At 39.9% G+C, this 12,881-nt stretch overlaps 1 protein-coding gene across 1 annotated transcript in view; it reads left to right on the top strand.

Moving 5' to 3' along the window:
* MACO1 (macoilin 1) overlaps positions 1-11,758 on the top strand; it is a 43,159-nt gene extending 31,401 nt beyond the window's left edge. Inside the window, exons 7-11 of the mRNA XM_090057095.1 lie at positions 1,805-1,963; positions 2,956-3,138; positions 8,002-8,122; positions 8,902-9,076; positions 10,072-11,758. Of these exons, the coding sequence (XP_089913221.1) occupies positions 1,805-1,963; positions 2,956-3,138; positions 8,002-8,122; positions 8,902-9,076; positions 10,072-10,274 (841 nt within the window). The 3' untranslated portion in view covers positions 10,275-11,758. The remainder of the gene's footprint in view (positions 1-1,804; positions 1,964-2,955; positions 3,139-8,001; positions 8,123-8,901; positions 9,077-10,071) is intronic.
* Positions 11,759-12,881: the final 1,123 nt, after the last annotated feature.

The following is a 12,881-nucleotide window of genomic DNA, read 5'->3' as shown; positions in this document are numbered from 1 at the left end:
TTTTCTTTGAAATTAGTATATGTGCACAGCAGACCTTGCTCTGTCTTGTATTACCCAGCAGTCCAATTTGGCACCGTCAGCTTCTTGTTACTGATATTTTTATAACATCTTATAAATACATATCATGAATCCATATTAACCTCTTGCTACATTTAATCGGCATATTCTGATACTTGCACCAGTAAATTTTGCATTAGTACTTTAGGTCAGGATTTTTTCCAGTACTTAAGCCCCAAAGAGTAAAGCATGTCATTATGAAGATTAATGACTTTTACCTTTAGCCTGTATAATGAATGTGAATAGTGAGGTCCATTTGCTTCAGTTTCTTATTTTACACAGTAATGATTATTTCTAAATAGCAATCCTTTCATTTAATGAATTCTACACGCAGCTTTTATGCAGACTATTTTTTATTGGGCACATTTTCATCACCCATGTTTAATGTTTTAAAATGAGTCGTGGACCATGCAAATGGAAGTTATCTCTGTGTAACTGAATCATATTTGCTGCCATATAAGCTGGTATGTAATTCAGATGCTTATAAAAGATTATTTGTCTGTGCAAGTTGCTACTCTTGTCCTAACTACGGAAATCTTACTTGTTTTTAAAACTCAAATAAATTTAATCTCCATAATCCGATGTTTCATTCATACTAACTCAGTAAGTTGTATTAAGTCCCTTTTCATTTTGTTTGAAATGTTTAAGAGGCACTTGGGCATTTTCCTTCTGAAATATTATTTATAAATATAATGTACCACAGGTGGGCCTGGCTTAAGAAAGATGAAAATTTAAACTTGCTGACTTCTTCGCTATTATACATTTCTCTTTATACATGTCTTTTCAGTGTTTGCATGCACAGAATGTAAGACTAAATTCCTCTTTTGTCTGGAATTCAGATTAATACATTTACCCTTTGTCAGTACTTGATCCAGTACTTTTGGTACTTGATCCAGATACTTATTCTATTGAAATGAGCCTGTTGTGAAACTGTTCTCTTCCTAAAGGCTTTTATAAATGCATTTTTAATCTTAATTTTATAGCCATTACAGTCTTCATAATTTAGTGTGCATTATCCATTCAACCTGCAGGTTATGTGATGCAAGAAAAAATATTTAGATGAAAATGCATTATTATGTACCATAGCTTGAGTTATTGGTAGCATTTTAAATCAAGCTTGAGGGAAAAGAGTGAAATTTGTATATGTACCAGTATCCAGCTTTTCCAGCTTGCATGTTTCAGTTCTGCTCTAGAAAATTTATAAATCCATAAGATTTATTTTACCTCCTCACAGTATTGTGAATGAGGAAAACAAAATATTCATCCTGGACAAAACTGAAAAGGTGATGGAAGTTTTGATTACTTGGGAAGTGAAAAGTAATTTCTGAGGAATATTTACTGTGAAGAAAAGTATTCAAACCTTTTTCTTCATTGCCATACATTTAAAATAATTAATTTCTCAGTTCTCTGTGCCTGACAATGTGAAAATATAGTATCCCTATAAAGTACTATGTGAACTATCCTTTATAAGGATGCAAACTTCTGTTCAGTGCTATAGGTGTACACTGGTTCTTTATAGGGAAATAAAATTGATGGATGCTTGCTTAAAACTTAAATGACGCACCACAGAGAAAAGGACAACTATCAAAAGATGGGTAGGGGTTTCTCAAATAGTAAAAGGCCAGGACATATGTTGTTTACTATGTGCATATGTTTTATTTTTGGAATAAATTTTGGATCAATTTGGGCCTGTGGGAGTTGGGCATTAGAGCTGAAATTCTCTTTAAAATGCTTCTCCTTATCCTAGGTTGGAACAAGACATTAAAAAGTTAAAGGCTGACCTGCAGGCAAGCAGGCAGATTGAACAGGAGCTGCGTAGTCAGATCAGCTCTCTGACTAGCACGGAGCGGGGCATTCGGTCTGAAATGGGACAGCTCCGGCAAGAAAATGAACTGCTTCAGAACAAGTATGTTTTGCTTCAGTAACCATGTACATGGCCCCAGAATTGCACGTATCCAGAGCACTTTATTTTTAAAGGCTGGCATAATTGTTGGGAAAAAATCCTAATACTTTTATCCTTTTTGCAACCAAGTCCCATTGCTTACTTAGGAATGTGCAGTTTGTTTGAGTAAGAGTTGTTTGTTGCCTTATTCAATAGGTATTTATTTAAGTAATCCTAGGACTGGTTTGCTAGTAATGGAAAAGTGCTCTTCAAAATCCAGCAGCATAGATATTATTTGTCTTCAGCTTCGAGGCTAATTGAAGATGATGCGTTTCCATGACATACGTTTTCCTTCAAAACTTCATGAATTTTCTCCTAATGAAATTAGGTGACATGCTGCCAGTTCATGTTAGAATAGTCTTTCAGTGTAAAATGAGTGTAAAGTATCATACACGACCAATTAGTTGAAGTTTTTGTAGTGTGTTAAAAAATTGGTTATGATGTAAACCCTGCATGACTGCAGCTTAAATTTAATTTCATACGCTTCACAAGCAACTAACGCCATATGAGACTTCCAGCTGGGGTCATTGGGGCCAGTTCTGACTCTATTCAAGTAGATGATTTTCTTGTCATTTTACTTCAGAGGCACAGGATCAAGCCTAGTGCTGGCATATGTCTTGTGGAATAATGATCCCAGTTCTGCCAATCATTGAGCACTTCATGCAAGTTCAGTAGGAATTTAGAGTGCTCAGGACCTGCCCACAGCCAATGAGCATCATTTAGGATTAGACCCTACATTTCCTTCCACTGACACCAAAGAGACAGCTCACAGCATTGTGGTTGCTGCTTTATGAATCTACAAGATAGCTGCTGTTCCATTAGCGCAATCAAGAGAGAGACTGTTTTTAAAAGATCCCAAAAGACAAATTTGGGGCATAACTTATGAAAGTAAACTGTTCATGCTTTAAAGAAAAAATCATCTAGGTCTATTAAATAATATGCTTGTTGCTCCTCAGATTGCATAATGCTGTACAACTGAAACAAAAAGACAAACAGACCATCAGCCAGTTGGAGAAGAAACTAAAAGCAGAACAAGAGGCACGAGCTTTTGTAGAAAAACAGCTGATGGAGGAAAAGAAGAGAAAGAAGTTGGAGGAAGCAACTGCTGCACGCGCTGTTGCATTTGCTGCTGCTAGCAGGTACCCAGCAATGTTTTATTCCCAATTTTGCTTTGGCAGGCTTTCCATTTTCTAAAATCCAAAAGGAAATGCTTTAGCTCATCATCTTTTCCACTTACAAAAGCAGGATGCTTTCATTGGGTAGAAGGAATATCAGGTATTGAATGGACACCACAGACTCTGAAGAGGTCTCTTCCTGTATGTATTTGAGCTCCTAAGATTAAAAACAATATCTAAAGACCAAGTCCGGCAGGTGGCTCGTGGTGCAGACCCCAGCATATGGATGAGGAGTTTGGAAGACTTGGAGGCCTGCCCTTGTTGAGCATTTTTGAGGTCAGAGATTCCTACAGCTGAGAGATCAAAGGGAAACAGTACTTTCTTGGGTCCTTTCATAGTTTCATAGTAGCTAGAGTCGGAAGGGACCTAGGTAGATCATCTAGTCCGACCCCCTGCCTTGGCAGGAAAGAGCACCGGGGTCAGATGACCCCGGCAAGGTGCTCATCTAACTTCCTTTTAAAAATCCCCAGGCTAGGAGCCTGCACCACTTCCCCTGGAAGCCGGTTCCAGGCCCTAGCCGCCCTGACTGTGAAGTAGCGCCTCCTAATATCTAATCTAAACCTACCCTCTGCCAGCTTGTGACCGTTATTCCTGGTCACTCCTGGCAGCGCACGGGGGAACAGGGACTCCCCCAATACCTGCTGATCCCCCCTGACCAGTTTGTAGCAGGCCACAAGGTCCCCCCTTAACCTTCTCTTGTGGAGGCTAAACAGGTTCAGGTCCCGTAGCCTCTCCTCATAAGGCCTGCCCTGCTGACCCCTGATCATACGAGTGGCCCTCCTCTGAACTCTTTCCATATCGTCCATGTCCCTCTTGAAGTGTGGCGCCCAGAACTGGACGCAGTACTCCAGCTGCGGCCTGACCAGTGCCGCATAGAGGGGGAGGATCACCTCCCTGGACCTGCTCAAGATGCATCTGTGGATGCATGACAGGGTACGGTTGGCCTTCTTGACTGCCTCCCCACACTGCCGGCCCATGTTCATCGTGGAGTCAATGACAACTCCAAGATCCTTTTCCGTCTCCGTGCTGGCAAGAGGGGAGTTCCTCAGCCTGTAAGTGTGGTGCCGGTTCTTCCTCCCCATGTGCAACACCTTGCACTTATCAGTGTTAAACCCCATCCTATTCTCATCCGCCCACCGTTGCAACCTGTCAAGGTCAGCTTGTAGCCTATTGCACCCTTCTAGTGCACCCACATCCCCCCACATCTTAGTGTCATCAGCAAACTTGAACAGGGTGCTTTCTACCCCGTCATCCAAGTCACTGATGAAGATGTTGAACAGCGCGGGCCCGAGGACCGAGCCCTGCGGGACCCCACTGCCCACGTCCTTCCAGGTCGAGAAGAACCCATCCACTACCACCCTCTGGGTGCGGCCCTCCAACCAGTTGGCGACCCATTTGACCGTGTGGGCATCGACACCACAGTCTCCCAGCTTTTTGATGAGGACAGGGTGAGAGACAGTGTCGAAAGCCTTCCGGAAGTCCAGAAAGACTACATCCACAGCAACCCCTGTGTCTAATGATTTGGTGACCTGATCGTAAAAGGCCACCAGGTTGGTCTGACAAGACCTGCCACTGATGAACCCACGTTGGTTGCCCCTGAGCATGCATTCCCCCGCAAGGCCCTCCTGGATGTGTGCCAGGATAATTTTTTCAAAGAGCTTACCCAGGATTGAGGTAAGACTAACTGGCCTGTAATTTCCTGGGTCCTCTTTTTTTCCCTTTTTGAAGATAGGGACCACATTGGCCCTCTTCCAGTCCTCCGGCACCTCACCAGAGCACCACGAGTGCTCATAGAGCCGCGCCAGGGGTCCCGCAATGACCTCGGCCAGTTCCTGTAGAACCCTAGGGTGAAGATCGTCCGGACCAGCGGACTTGAACACGTCCAGCCTCTCCAGAAGTACCCTAACTAACTCCTCGCTAACCCCTGGCCCAGGCGTGTCTCTCCCGGGGCCCGAGGGGGGCCCGGCAGGGAGGTGGCTGAACTGGTCCCTACTTAGGAAGACAGAGGCAAAGAAATCGTTAAATATGTTAGCTTTGTCATCTGGCGTGATGACTAAGTTGCCCATCGTGTCCTGCAGGGGCCCCACATTACCCGGGACCCTCTTTTTACCCCCTATGTATTTGAAGAAGGACTTCTTATTGTCCTTAATCCGGGAAGCTAGTCCCGTGTGTGTTTAGTTACTTTGTGTTGTAAGCAGTTTTACCCTTGCCTCTGAATGTTCCTTTTGGTCTGTCAGACATGGGTCTTTCATGTACCGAAAGGAAAGAGAAAGGCGCAGTTAAAAATAGGGAGAAGTGATGTGACAGGAAGGATGGTAGTACAGATGAGGGCGGGTGCTTCCTGCAGATGAAAAAACCCAGCACTGGTTTGAACCAGCTTTCAAGGGGAATGCCACTTTAATCTTCAAATAATAATGAATTTTCTAGCTCATCTTTTCTTCGTTTGAAGATAATTTCTTTCCTTTTAGAACATGTATAGTTTATTAAGACAGGAATATTTCTCTATTTATAATGTAAATAAAGCCACCCAGGCTTTTGGATGTTGGTTCTAAAAAAATTAAAATTATTAAAAATCCACCAAGTTTTAATTTGTTTTTATCTTAACATTTTGATAGTACACTTTTACACTTTCTACATACTTTTTAAAAACATTTTAAACTTACTTACGTATTGATCTTTGATATAAAGCAAGAGAGTATATTTCACCTGAAACCATGATTTTCACCTTTGGAGAACCAGGGAAAGAAGCCCATGTATACAGCTGCTGACCAGCAATGCTTTCTTAAATCAGTGGAGCTCACTTTCCATTCCCAGTAGCCTTTATAGAACTGTCTTGCTAAATAGCAGCTGGCCTGTAGCTTGTAAAATGTTAAAGAAAAGACTTGGAAAAAAATTGGGGTTGAACAGGATAATTGCAAAGGCAGGTTACTGTAACTGCATGGTTACCTAACACTAGCGCTGTTAGGTGTGCAAAAATTATTCACAAGAGAAAACCAGAGATTTCAAATAGGAATCCCAAATGTTAAAAACACTTTGCCCTGTGTTGGTCTTCCTGAGTTCTTTGTAACAGAAGGATTGCTTTATTTTATTTTACTTTATTTTGTAGAGCTGACATTTTCTGAGGGACTCTCAAGTCTATCGAGGGGTGCCTTGAGTCTAAAAAGGTTGAAATTCACTGTCATGGAGGCTGCCTCTCCCCATTCTAAGTTTCTTCTACAAGTAGCATGGAAAATGTTAGCTTGTTAAATGTAAATAGACATTCCCTGAAAGACCACTGATTTAGGCTTTTGAGGCCATGGAGGGATTTTAACAGAAAAAAGGCAAAGCTGGGGCACTCCACAAAAATAATACTGCCTTTTTTTAGGAACTCCTGGAAGGAAAAGAAATTTAACACAGAATTATTAGTTTTTGACATCAAACAGGAATATAAATTTCATCAGCTGTCTTATTCATACCGATACCTATCCAGGAGATAAGTTTTAGTCGGGAATAAATCACTTTGTGTACTGTGTAAATCACATGGAAATAGTACCATAAAACATTATTCTCACAGCAGCTTAGATTTTTGTCCTCAACATGTATCTAGCATTTTAATGGGCAGGATAAAAATTTAAGCCAAAGCACTTACATAAATGACTTCAATCTGATTTGCCTTCAGCTATCTTGAGAGGCACTCTTTAAATTTTCTTTTCTTCATGATTGCTGGGAGTTGATCAAACAGGCTTGCATTTACAGATCTGTTAATGGTGTGGTTTGGGTGTTGCCACTGGAGTGTGCCATTGTTTAGAAGAGACTCATAGTATAGCATCCCAGCTAATGTACTCTTTTTGAGGAGGAAATGGGTCATGTCTCCTGAAGTTCTGGGTGCTGTGCTCAGAGCCTACCTAAAGCAAATATTTCATTAGCATTCACCGTTCACCGTTGCTCAGATTTGGTGGAAGTTGACTGTTTTTGCAGAGCTGTATGCATGGCTATTTCAAATGTCTCCTTAAAAAGAGAGGAAACTAGCTGCTGTTCTGTGTAGAAATTAATGACACTTTCCTTTGGGATAAGTTAGGTGTAAGCAAACTAGCTGAAATTCCCTGCTTATGTCACCTGTCCACTACTGTACCACAGATGCTACATAGTGGTTGGTGACCACTTTTCATCCCAGAGGTGGCTGTTGGTGATGCTACTGTAGATAAATAGTTGGAAGATTTTTGGGATTCTTCAAGACATAAGGCACTGCATAATTGTAGATGGCTTTAATTCACAAAGCCCCAACATGTTTGAAATGACTGATTCTCCTTTCTCTTTTCCCCATGGATCATTAAGGTCCCAAACTTCCTAACATTTCACAGTTTCATCGTTAGTAGGGTCAGAAGGGACCTGAGGAGTTCATCAAGTCCAACCCCCTGCCATGGCAGGAAACAGTACTGGGGTCAAATTTAAGAGAAGGGTATATGACCCTTTCTAGCTGTGGGGTAGAATGACCCACCCTGGGTCACAGGCAGGTAAGCAGGTGCTAAGAACTGCCTACGGCTGGCACTTGTCCCTGAGGTGGCACAGGGAGCCTCATGGGCCAGATCCAGTGGTTCAGTGAGCTAGATCCATCCCATAGCCTGTAGGTTAACAACCTCTGATTTAAGACAAAGCACTAGATAATGTTTTTGCAACCTTTTATCTGGCCGTCAAGGCCATTCTTTCATTAAAGATAACAAAATAATGTTCATTTGCTTTTGAATTCCACAATTTTTACACTAATTTTACTTATCTAACTCTCCAGGATAATAAAATCCTATTTTGTTTTTTATTTAAATCCCTCTATCGGTTAATGTTCCTTTACAGAGGAGAATGCACTGAAACTTTACGGAATCGAATCAGAGAGCTGGAGACAGAATGCAAGAAGCTAACACTTGATATAAAGCTGAAAGAAGAGCAGATACGAGAACTAGAAATTAAAGTTCAGGTAACGAGAAAGCTCCCAGGGCTCCAGTCCGCAAGGGGTTGAGTGATTTGAATACTCTAAAATAGAGGGACCTTCCTAGCAGGCCTTACTGCTTTTTAGTCAAACACTTTTTTCTGTTATTTTACACGTTTCTTTCATTTGAAAGTTTTTAATTAATTATCTTTAAAGCTTCTGTTTAAAAACTAAACAGTCTGAAATGTTAGCACTCCAAGTCTCATTAGTGGACTCTTCTGTGAGGAAAGTAATTTTCTGAAGTGGATTTTTAGAGCAGTTAGGAAGTCCAGAAAACTCCTTACAGGGACCTAAATACGCCCCTCATGGATCTTCTCAAACTGTTGTTGGAGCTCAGAGTGTGACAGTCACTTGACATCACTTTCAGGTGTCTGAATTTTAGCCAGTTCTGTTTCGTGACTGCAACCTCAGTTCTCCATGTTCCTCACTGAGCATCTCAGAGCTCCCCAGATAGCACATATAGATAATGAACTCCAGAAAAAGGGTTGCAGTAAGATGGATTTGGAGTATACAGAGCTGGGATCAAGGAGGAAAGTAATAGGGTTTACTCACCTCATTGCAGTCTTTTGTACAGTGTTTTCGTCGCTTTTATGATACCACTATGCAATTAAAATTACTATAGTATCCTATGCAAAAAATCAGTTATCTTTTAATTCTACAGCAGTAATGCTAGGCCCATTTGTGTGCTGTGGGGAAATGGAAAACTTTCCTGTACATCCTGTGCATAAAAGCTACATGAGTAACATTTGTCTTGATTACTCCCCCAGGAGCTGCGGAAGTACAAGGAAAATGAGAAGGATACAGAGGTGTTAATGTCAGCACTTTCAGCCATGCAGGATAAAACACAGCACTTAGAGAACAGTCTGAGTGCAGAGACAAGAATCAAGTTGGATCTGTTCTCTGCATTAGGAGATGCAAAACGGCAGCTTGAGATTGCCCAAGGTAAAGCTCTGTAGTTGAATTCACCTTGTGCTGTTGGCCTGACTCCTGTAACATTTTAATAAGTTTGAGTCAAATACGTCTTGGTAATAAAATAATATTTATTAAAAAAATACCTGCAGTAAGTGAGAGAGAAAACAGATAACATGGAATATATGCAGCAGCCAGTAGAGGGAGCACCAAGTTAACGCAAACCCATTCCTTTGTTCAGCTGCTCACATAAGAAAGCAAATTTAATCAGAATATGCCTGCAATTTGCTTGCCTAGAGGACATTTTTTACTACTGAGATACTGAGGGGTTTTTATAAAATCGTTATTATCGTTGTCAGGTTAATTTTTGCACGTTTCATAAACTGTCATAATGTCTTTTGCCAGGATTCATAGAAAACACTTCACATTTCTCAAGCGTTTATAAAATTGGAGACTGAGAATAGGAAAGATTAAAGGAAGAAGAGTGCATTTAATAAGCAAACCCTTTTTCACTGATGAAGTGAGAATGGTTAAAGTGAGGAAATAAAGTTCGGCACCAGAAATAATCTTTCAGTACGATATAGTTTTGAAGTTTAATACTGTAAAATTTAACAGAAATGCCATGGCAACGTATAGTGCTAGGTAAATAATTGTTCATTTTAATTCCCCAGTATTTGTCTAGTTTTCTGTATTATTACCAAGGCTATGTTAGAAGTCTATTTCCTATGGCTGTTTGCTGTATTAGGCCATGGATGTGGACAGACAAACCATTACAGCACTTCCAACACTTTATAGCTGATCCAGTGGCACTGTTTTGTCTGGCTGCTCTATTCCAGTCTAAGTGGAAACAAAGCCATTGTAATTTTAAACTGCTGTCATTTAGGTTTAAGTCTACTCTGCAGGTATAGAAACAGCTGGGAAATTACAGTTGAAAACAGATGAAAAATTACAATTGATCATCTCCAGGCTACTAATGTTAGATTAAAATGTATTGCGTGTTCTGAGTGACACTCTCTTTTCTGTTTCAGGGCAAATGATTCAGAAAGATCAGGAAATCAAGGAACTAAAACAGAAGATAGCAGAAGTTATGGCAGTAATGCCCAGCATAACATACACTGCAGCCACCAGCACCCTGAGTCCTGTTTCCCCACATTACTCTTCCAAATTTGTGGAGACCAGCCCTTCTGGACTTGATCCCAATGCCTCTGTTTATCAACCCCTGAAGAAATGAATGCCAACTTTCTTTTTGCCCAGCAATTTTGTCATACCGAAGGCATCGCACAGGAGTCTCTCTCGCAGTCAAGATGAAATTGTATTGTGTGAGACTGTATTTGTTGTCATTTAAAACAGAAAAAAAAGAACATCAAGATTTGACTAGAACTGCCCATCAGTTTTTCTTGTAAATTTTTAGAAAACCTCACAGAACTTTGCAATTTATTTTTCTTGGCCAACGCATTAAAAACAACTCTTGGTTTTCAAGTAGCCAATTTTGCCTTTTTATGTAGTCTTGCATGGTTTCCTCTTGAAAAACACAGGGCTTTGCTTGATTCTGAACCCTTTCTTTCTTTCTTTTTTTTTTTTAAATAATCAAGCTGAAATTGCAGACCAGAGTTACATGAATAATGATGAAAATTCTTTCGTTTTTAGAGTGAAAGGGTTAAATAATCTAACAAAGCTTTGATTTATAGATGTATTAAATAAGAGTATGTGATGTTGCAGAAAATAATTTAATTACCCCTCAAAGGACCAAACAAATTTAAGGGGCATCATTTAAGGGAAAGAATAAGCAGCAAGAATAGACGATGATGTGATGGTGGTTGTTGTGTGAAATATTTATATTCCCATTGGTGTTTTTAGTCATTGAGAATTGCTAACAGTCTTGTTCACAGTGCCTTGGGAAAAGACATTTCAAGAGGAAACTTGATAGTTTAAACTATTTTTTCCCCCTTCACTGTCATCCAACTTGTATCAAGCTCATTACAGAAACTACTGCAAATTGTACATGGTAATTTGGATGTTCATTACAAACCAAGGTTACATCTTCTGTTTATTTTGGTATAAAAATCAGCAGTGTTCTGTAACTTGCCTTGATTATAATACATCATAGAAGGCACAATATTACTACAGGAGGCGTTATTGTGAAGGCAGAACTGTGCAATGTACTGTATACAAGAGACTGTAAAGCTGGCTAATAAAAGCTGCAGTTCTGGGTTTTTATTTTATTCAACTGTGATTTACACTTTACATCATCTTGTGTTTGACAGTTTAAATGGAGCTGAATATTCTCAGCTGCTGTGCCAAGGAGTTTTTAGAGTTTTTAAAGGAAACTCACAAATTGCACAAAGATTTAAGTTAAAATGTATATTATACATTGGTAGAAAGTGTTTGCACTGGCAACTTCTGAAGTGTTGAAAAGTGTTGAAGACTTTTTTTTTTTTTTTTTTTTGCAGGGGTGGGTAAGGGTGGGAAACACAATTGTATTGGAAACTAGCAAAATTATAAACCAAACATGATGAGTTTGCAAACATGCAGTGGACTCTGGAAGGACAAAGTTCTTCTTAAAGAAAAAAAAATTAGTTTCATGTTAATTGGCATGTGTGCCTCATTTTAAAAAATGAAGTAGGACAAGCAAGTCAATAAAATAGAAGTATTAAAGATTCATAATTTTAATCACAGATATTCTTTTGGAATAAAACTTCTAGCTTTAGCCAGGTGTGCATGTTGCTGTCATTTGCATTTTTGAATCATCTTGTGTAATTGTCACCATAAAAGTGTTACTCCGAAATGTCATAGGTTTTTCATCTTTGTGCAGAACATGAAATATTGTCACTGACTTTTTGTGTTGAGGTTCCCCCATTTTGCTGCCTTTTTGGCACTACTTTCGTTAATACTTGGTCTTGGCTGCATTCTTTTTTTTCTGTGGGGTTTACAAAGAATAAACATTTTCTTGCAGATAAAAAACCTTTTTGCCTTTCTAACTGCCTGGGTAAGCTTGTTTGGGGAATGCACTCTGTTTAAAGAGAACCGTAACATTAAATAATCTTGCACTTGATTTCTCTGTTACTCCAGGTGAGCATTAACCTGTGCAGCATGACTTCACTCTTATGAAACAGACAGAAGAGCAGATACCTCTTACATTCTGGTACCCTGTCCATGGGCTTTTACTTACCGCCTTCTCTCTGGCATCATAGATGTATGTTCTGTGAGTTCAGTAGAAGTTGGGTAGGGTCCAAGCCCTTGCTGTTTAGTTAAGCCTCTCCCAGATGGACTCTCCCTGTCCTTCTTCCCTGAAAAAAAAGGTCCATGCAGAATGTTTTTAAGCATAGGCAAGATGTGAAATGCAACCTACCTATGGTTCTGCATATATCTGCTTAAGGGATTCTCTTGCTGTTGGATCTTCACTTGTTTTCCTCTACACAGTAGTCTCTTTTGAACTAAGACCTCTCCCTCTGAATTTTATTTTCTTTCAGAAAGCCAGCTTGTGTATATTCCTGTTGGCTGCTGTTTTTGCTGGTCTTCATATGGAAATTCCAGTCTGGCACCTTCTAATTTTTTCCAGCCCAGTTTTAACACTCTGCAGTTAGACTTCCTTGTAAAGCCTTCCCTGGTTCCAGTTATTTCTTTTGCTAGCCATGCTGAGACACGATCCTTATTCCTCATGGACACGCTGTGATCCAGTTTCCTTCTTAAATGGTAGGGAATCTAACTACAAAGAAAAGACAGTTATCAATATATTGCACATATATTTATTAAATCAAAATTCAATGCAGTGGCACTCTGATTCTTCATTGGTCCTCTGGAGTATTGGGAAAGACATCTGTTCAAGTTACAATGCTTG

This window comes from Crocodylus siamensis, chromosome 7 (genome assembly GCF_052110815.1).
Source record: "Crocodylus siamensis isolate JL-2025a chromosome 7, ASM5211081v1, whole genome shotgun sequence".
NCBI classification, from domain to species: Eukaryota; Metazoa; Chordata; order Crocodylia; family Crocodylidae; genus Crocodylus; species Crocodylus siamensis.
This window is presented reverse-complemented; position numbering and strand designations above follow the sequence as displayed.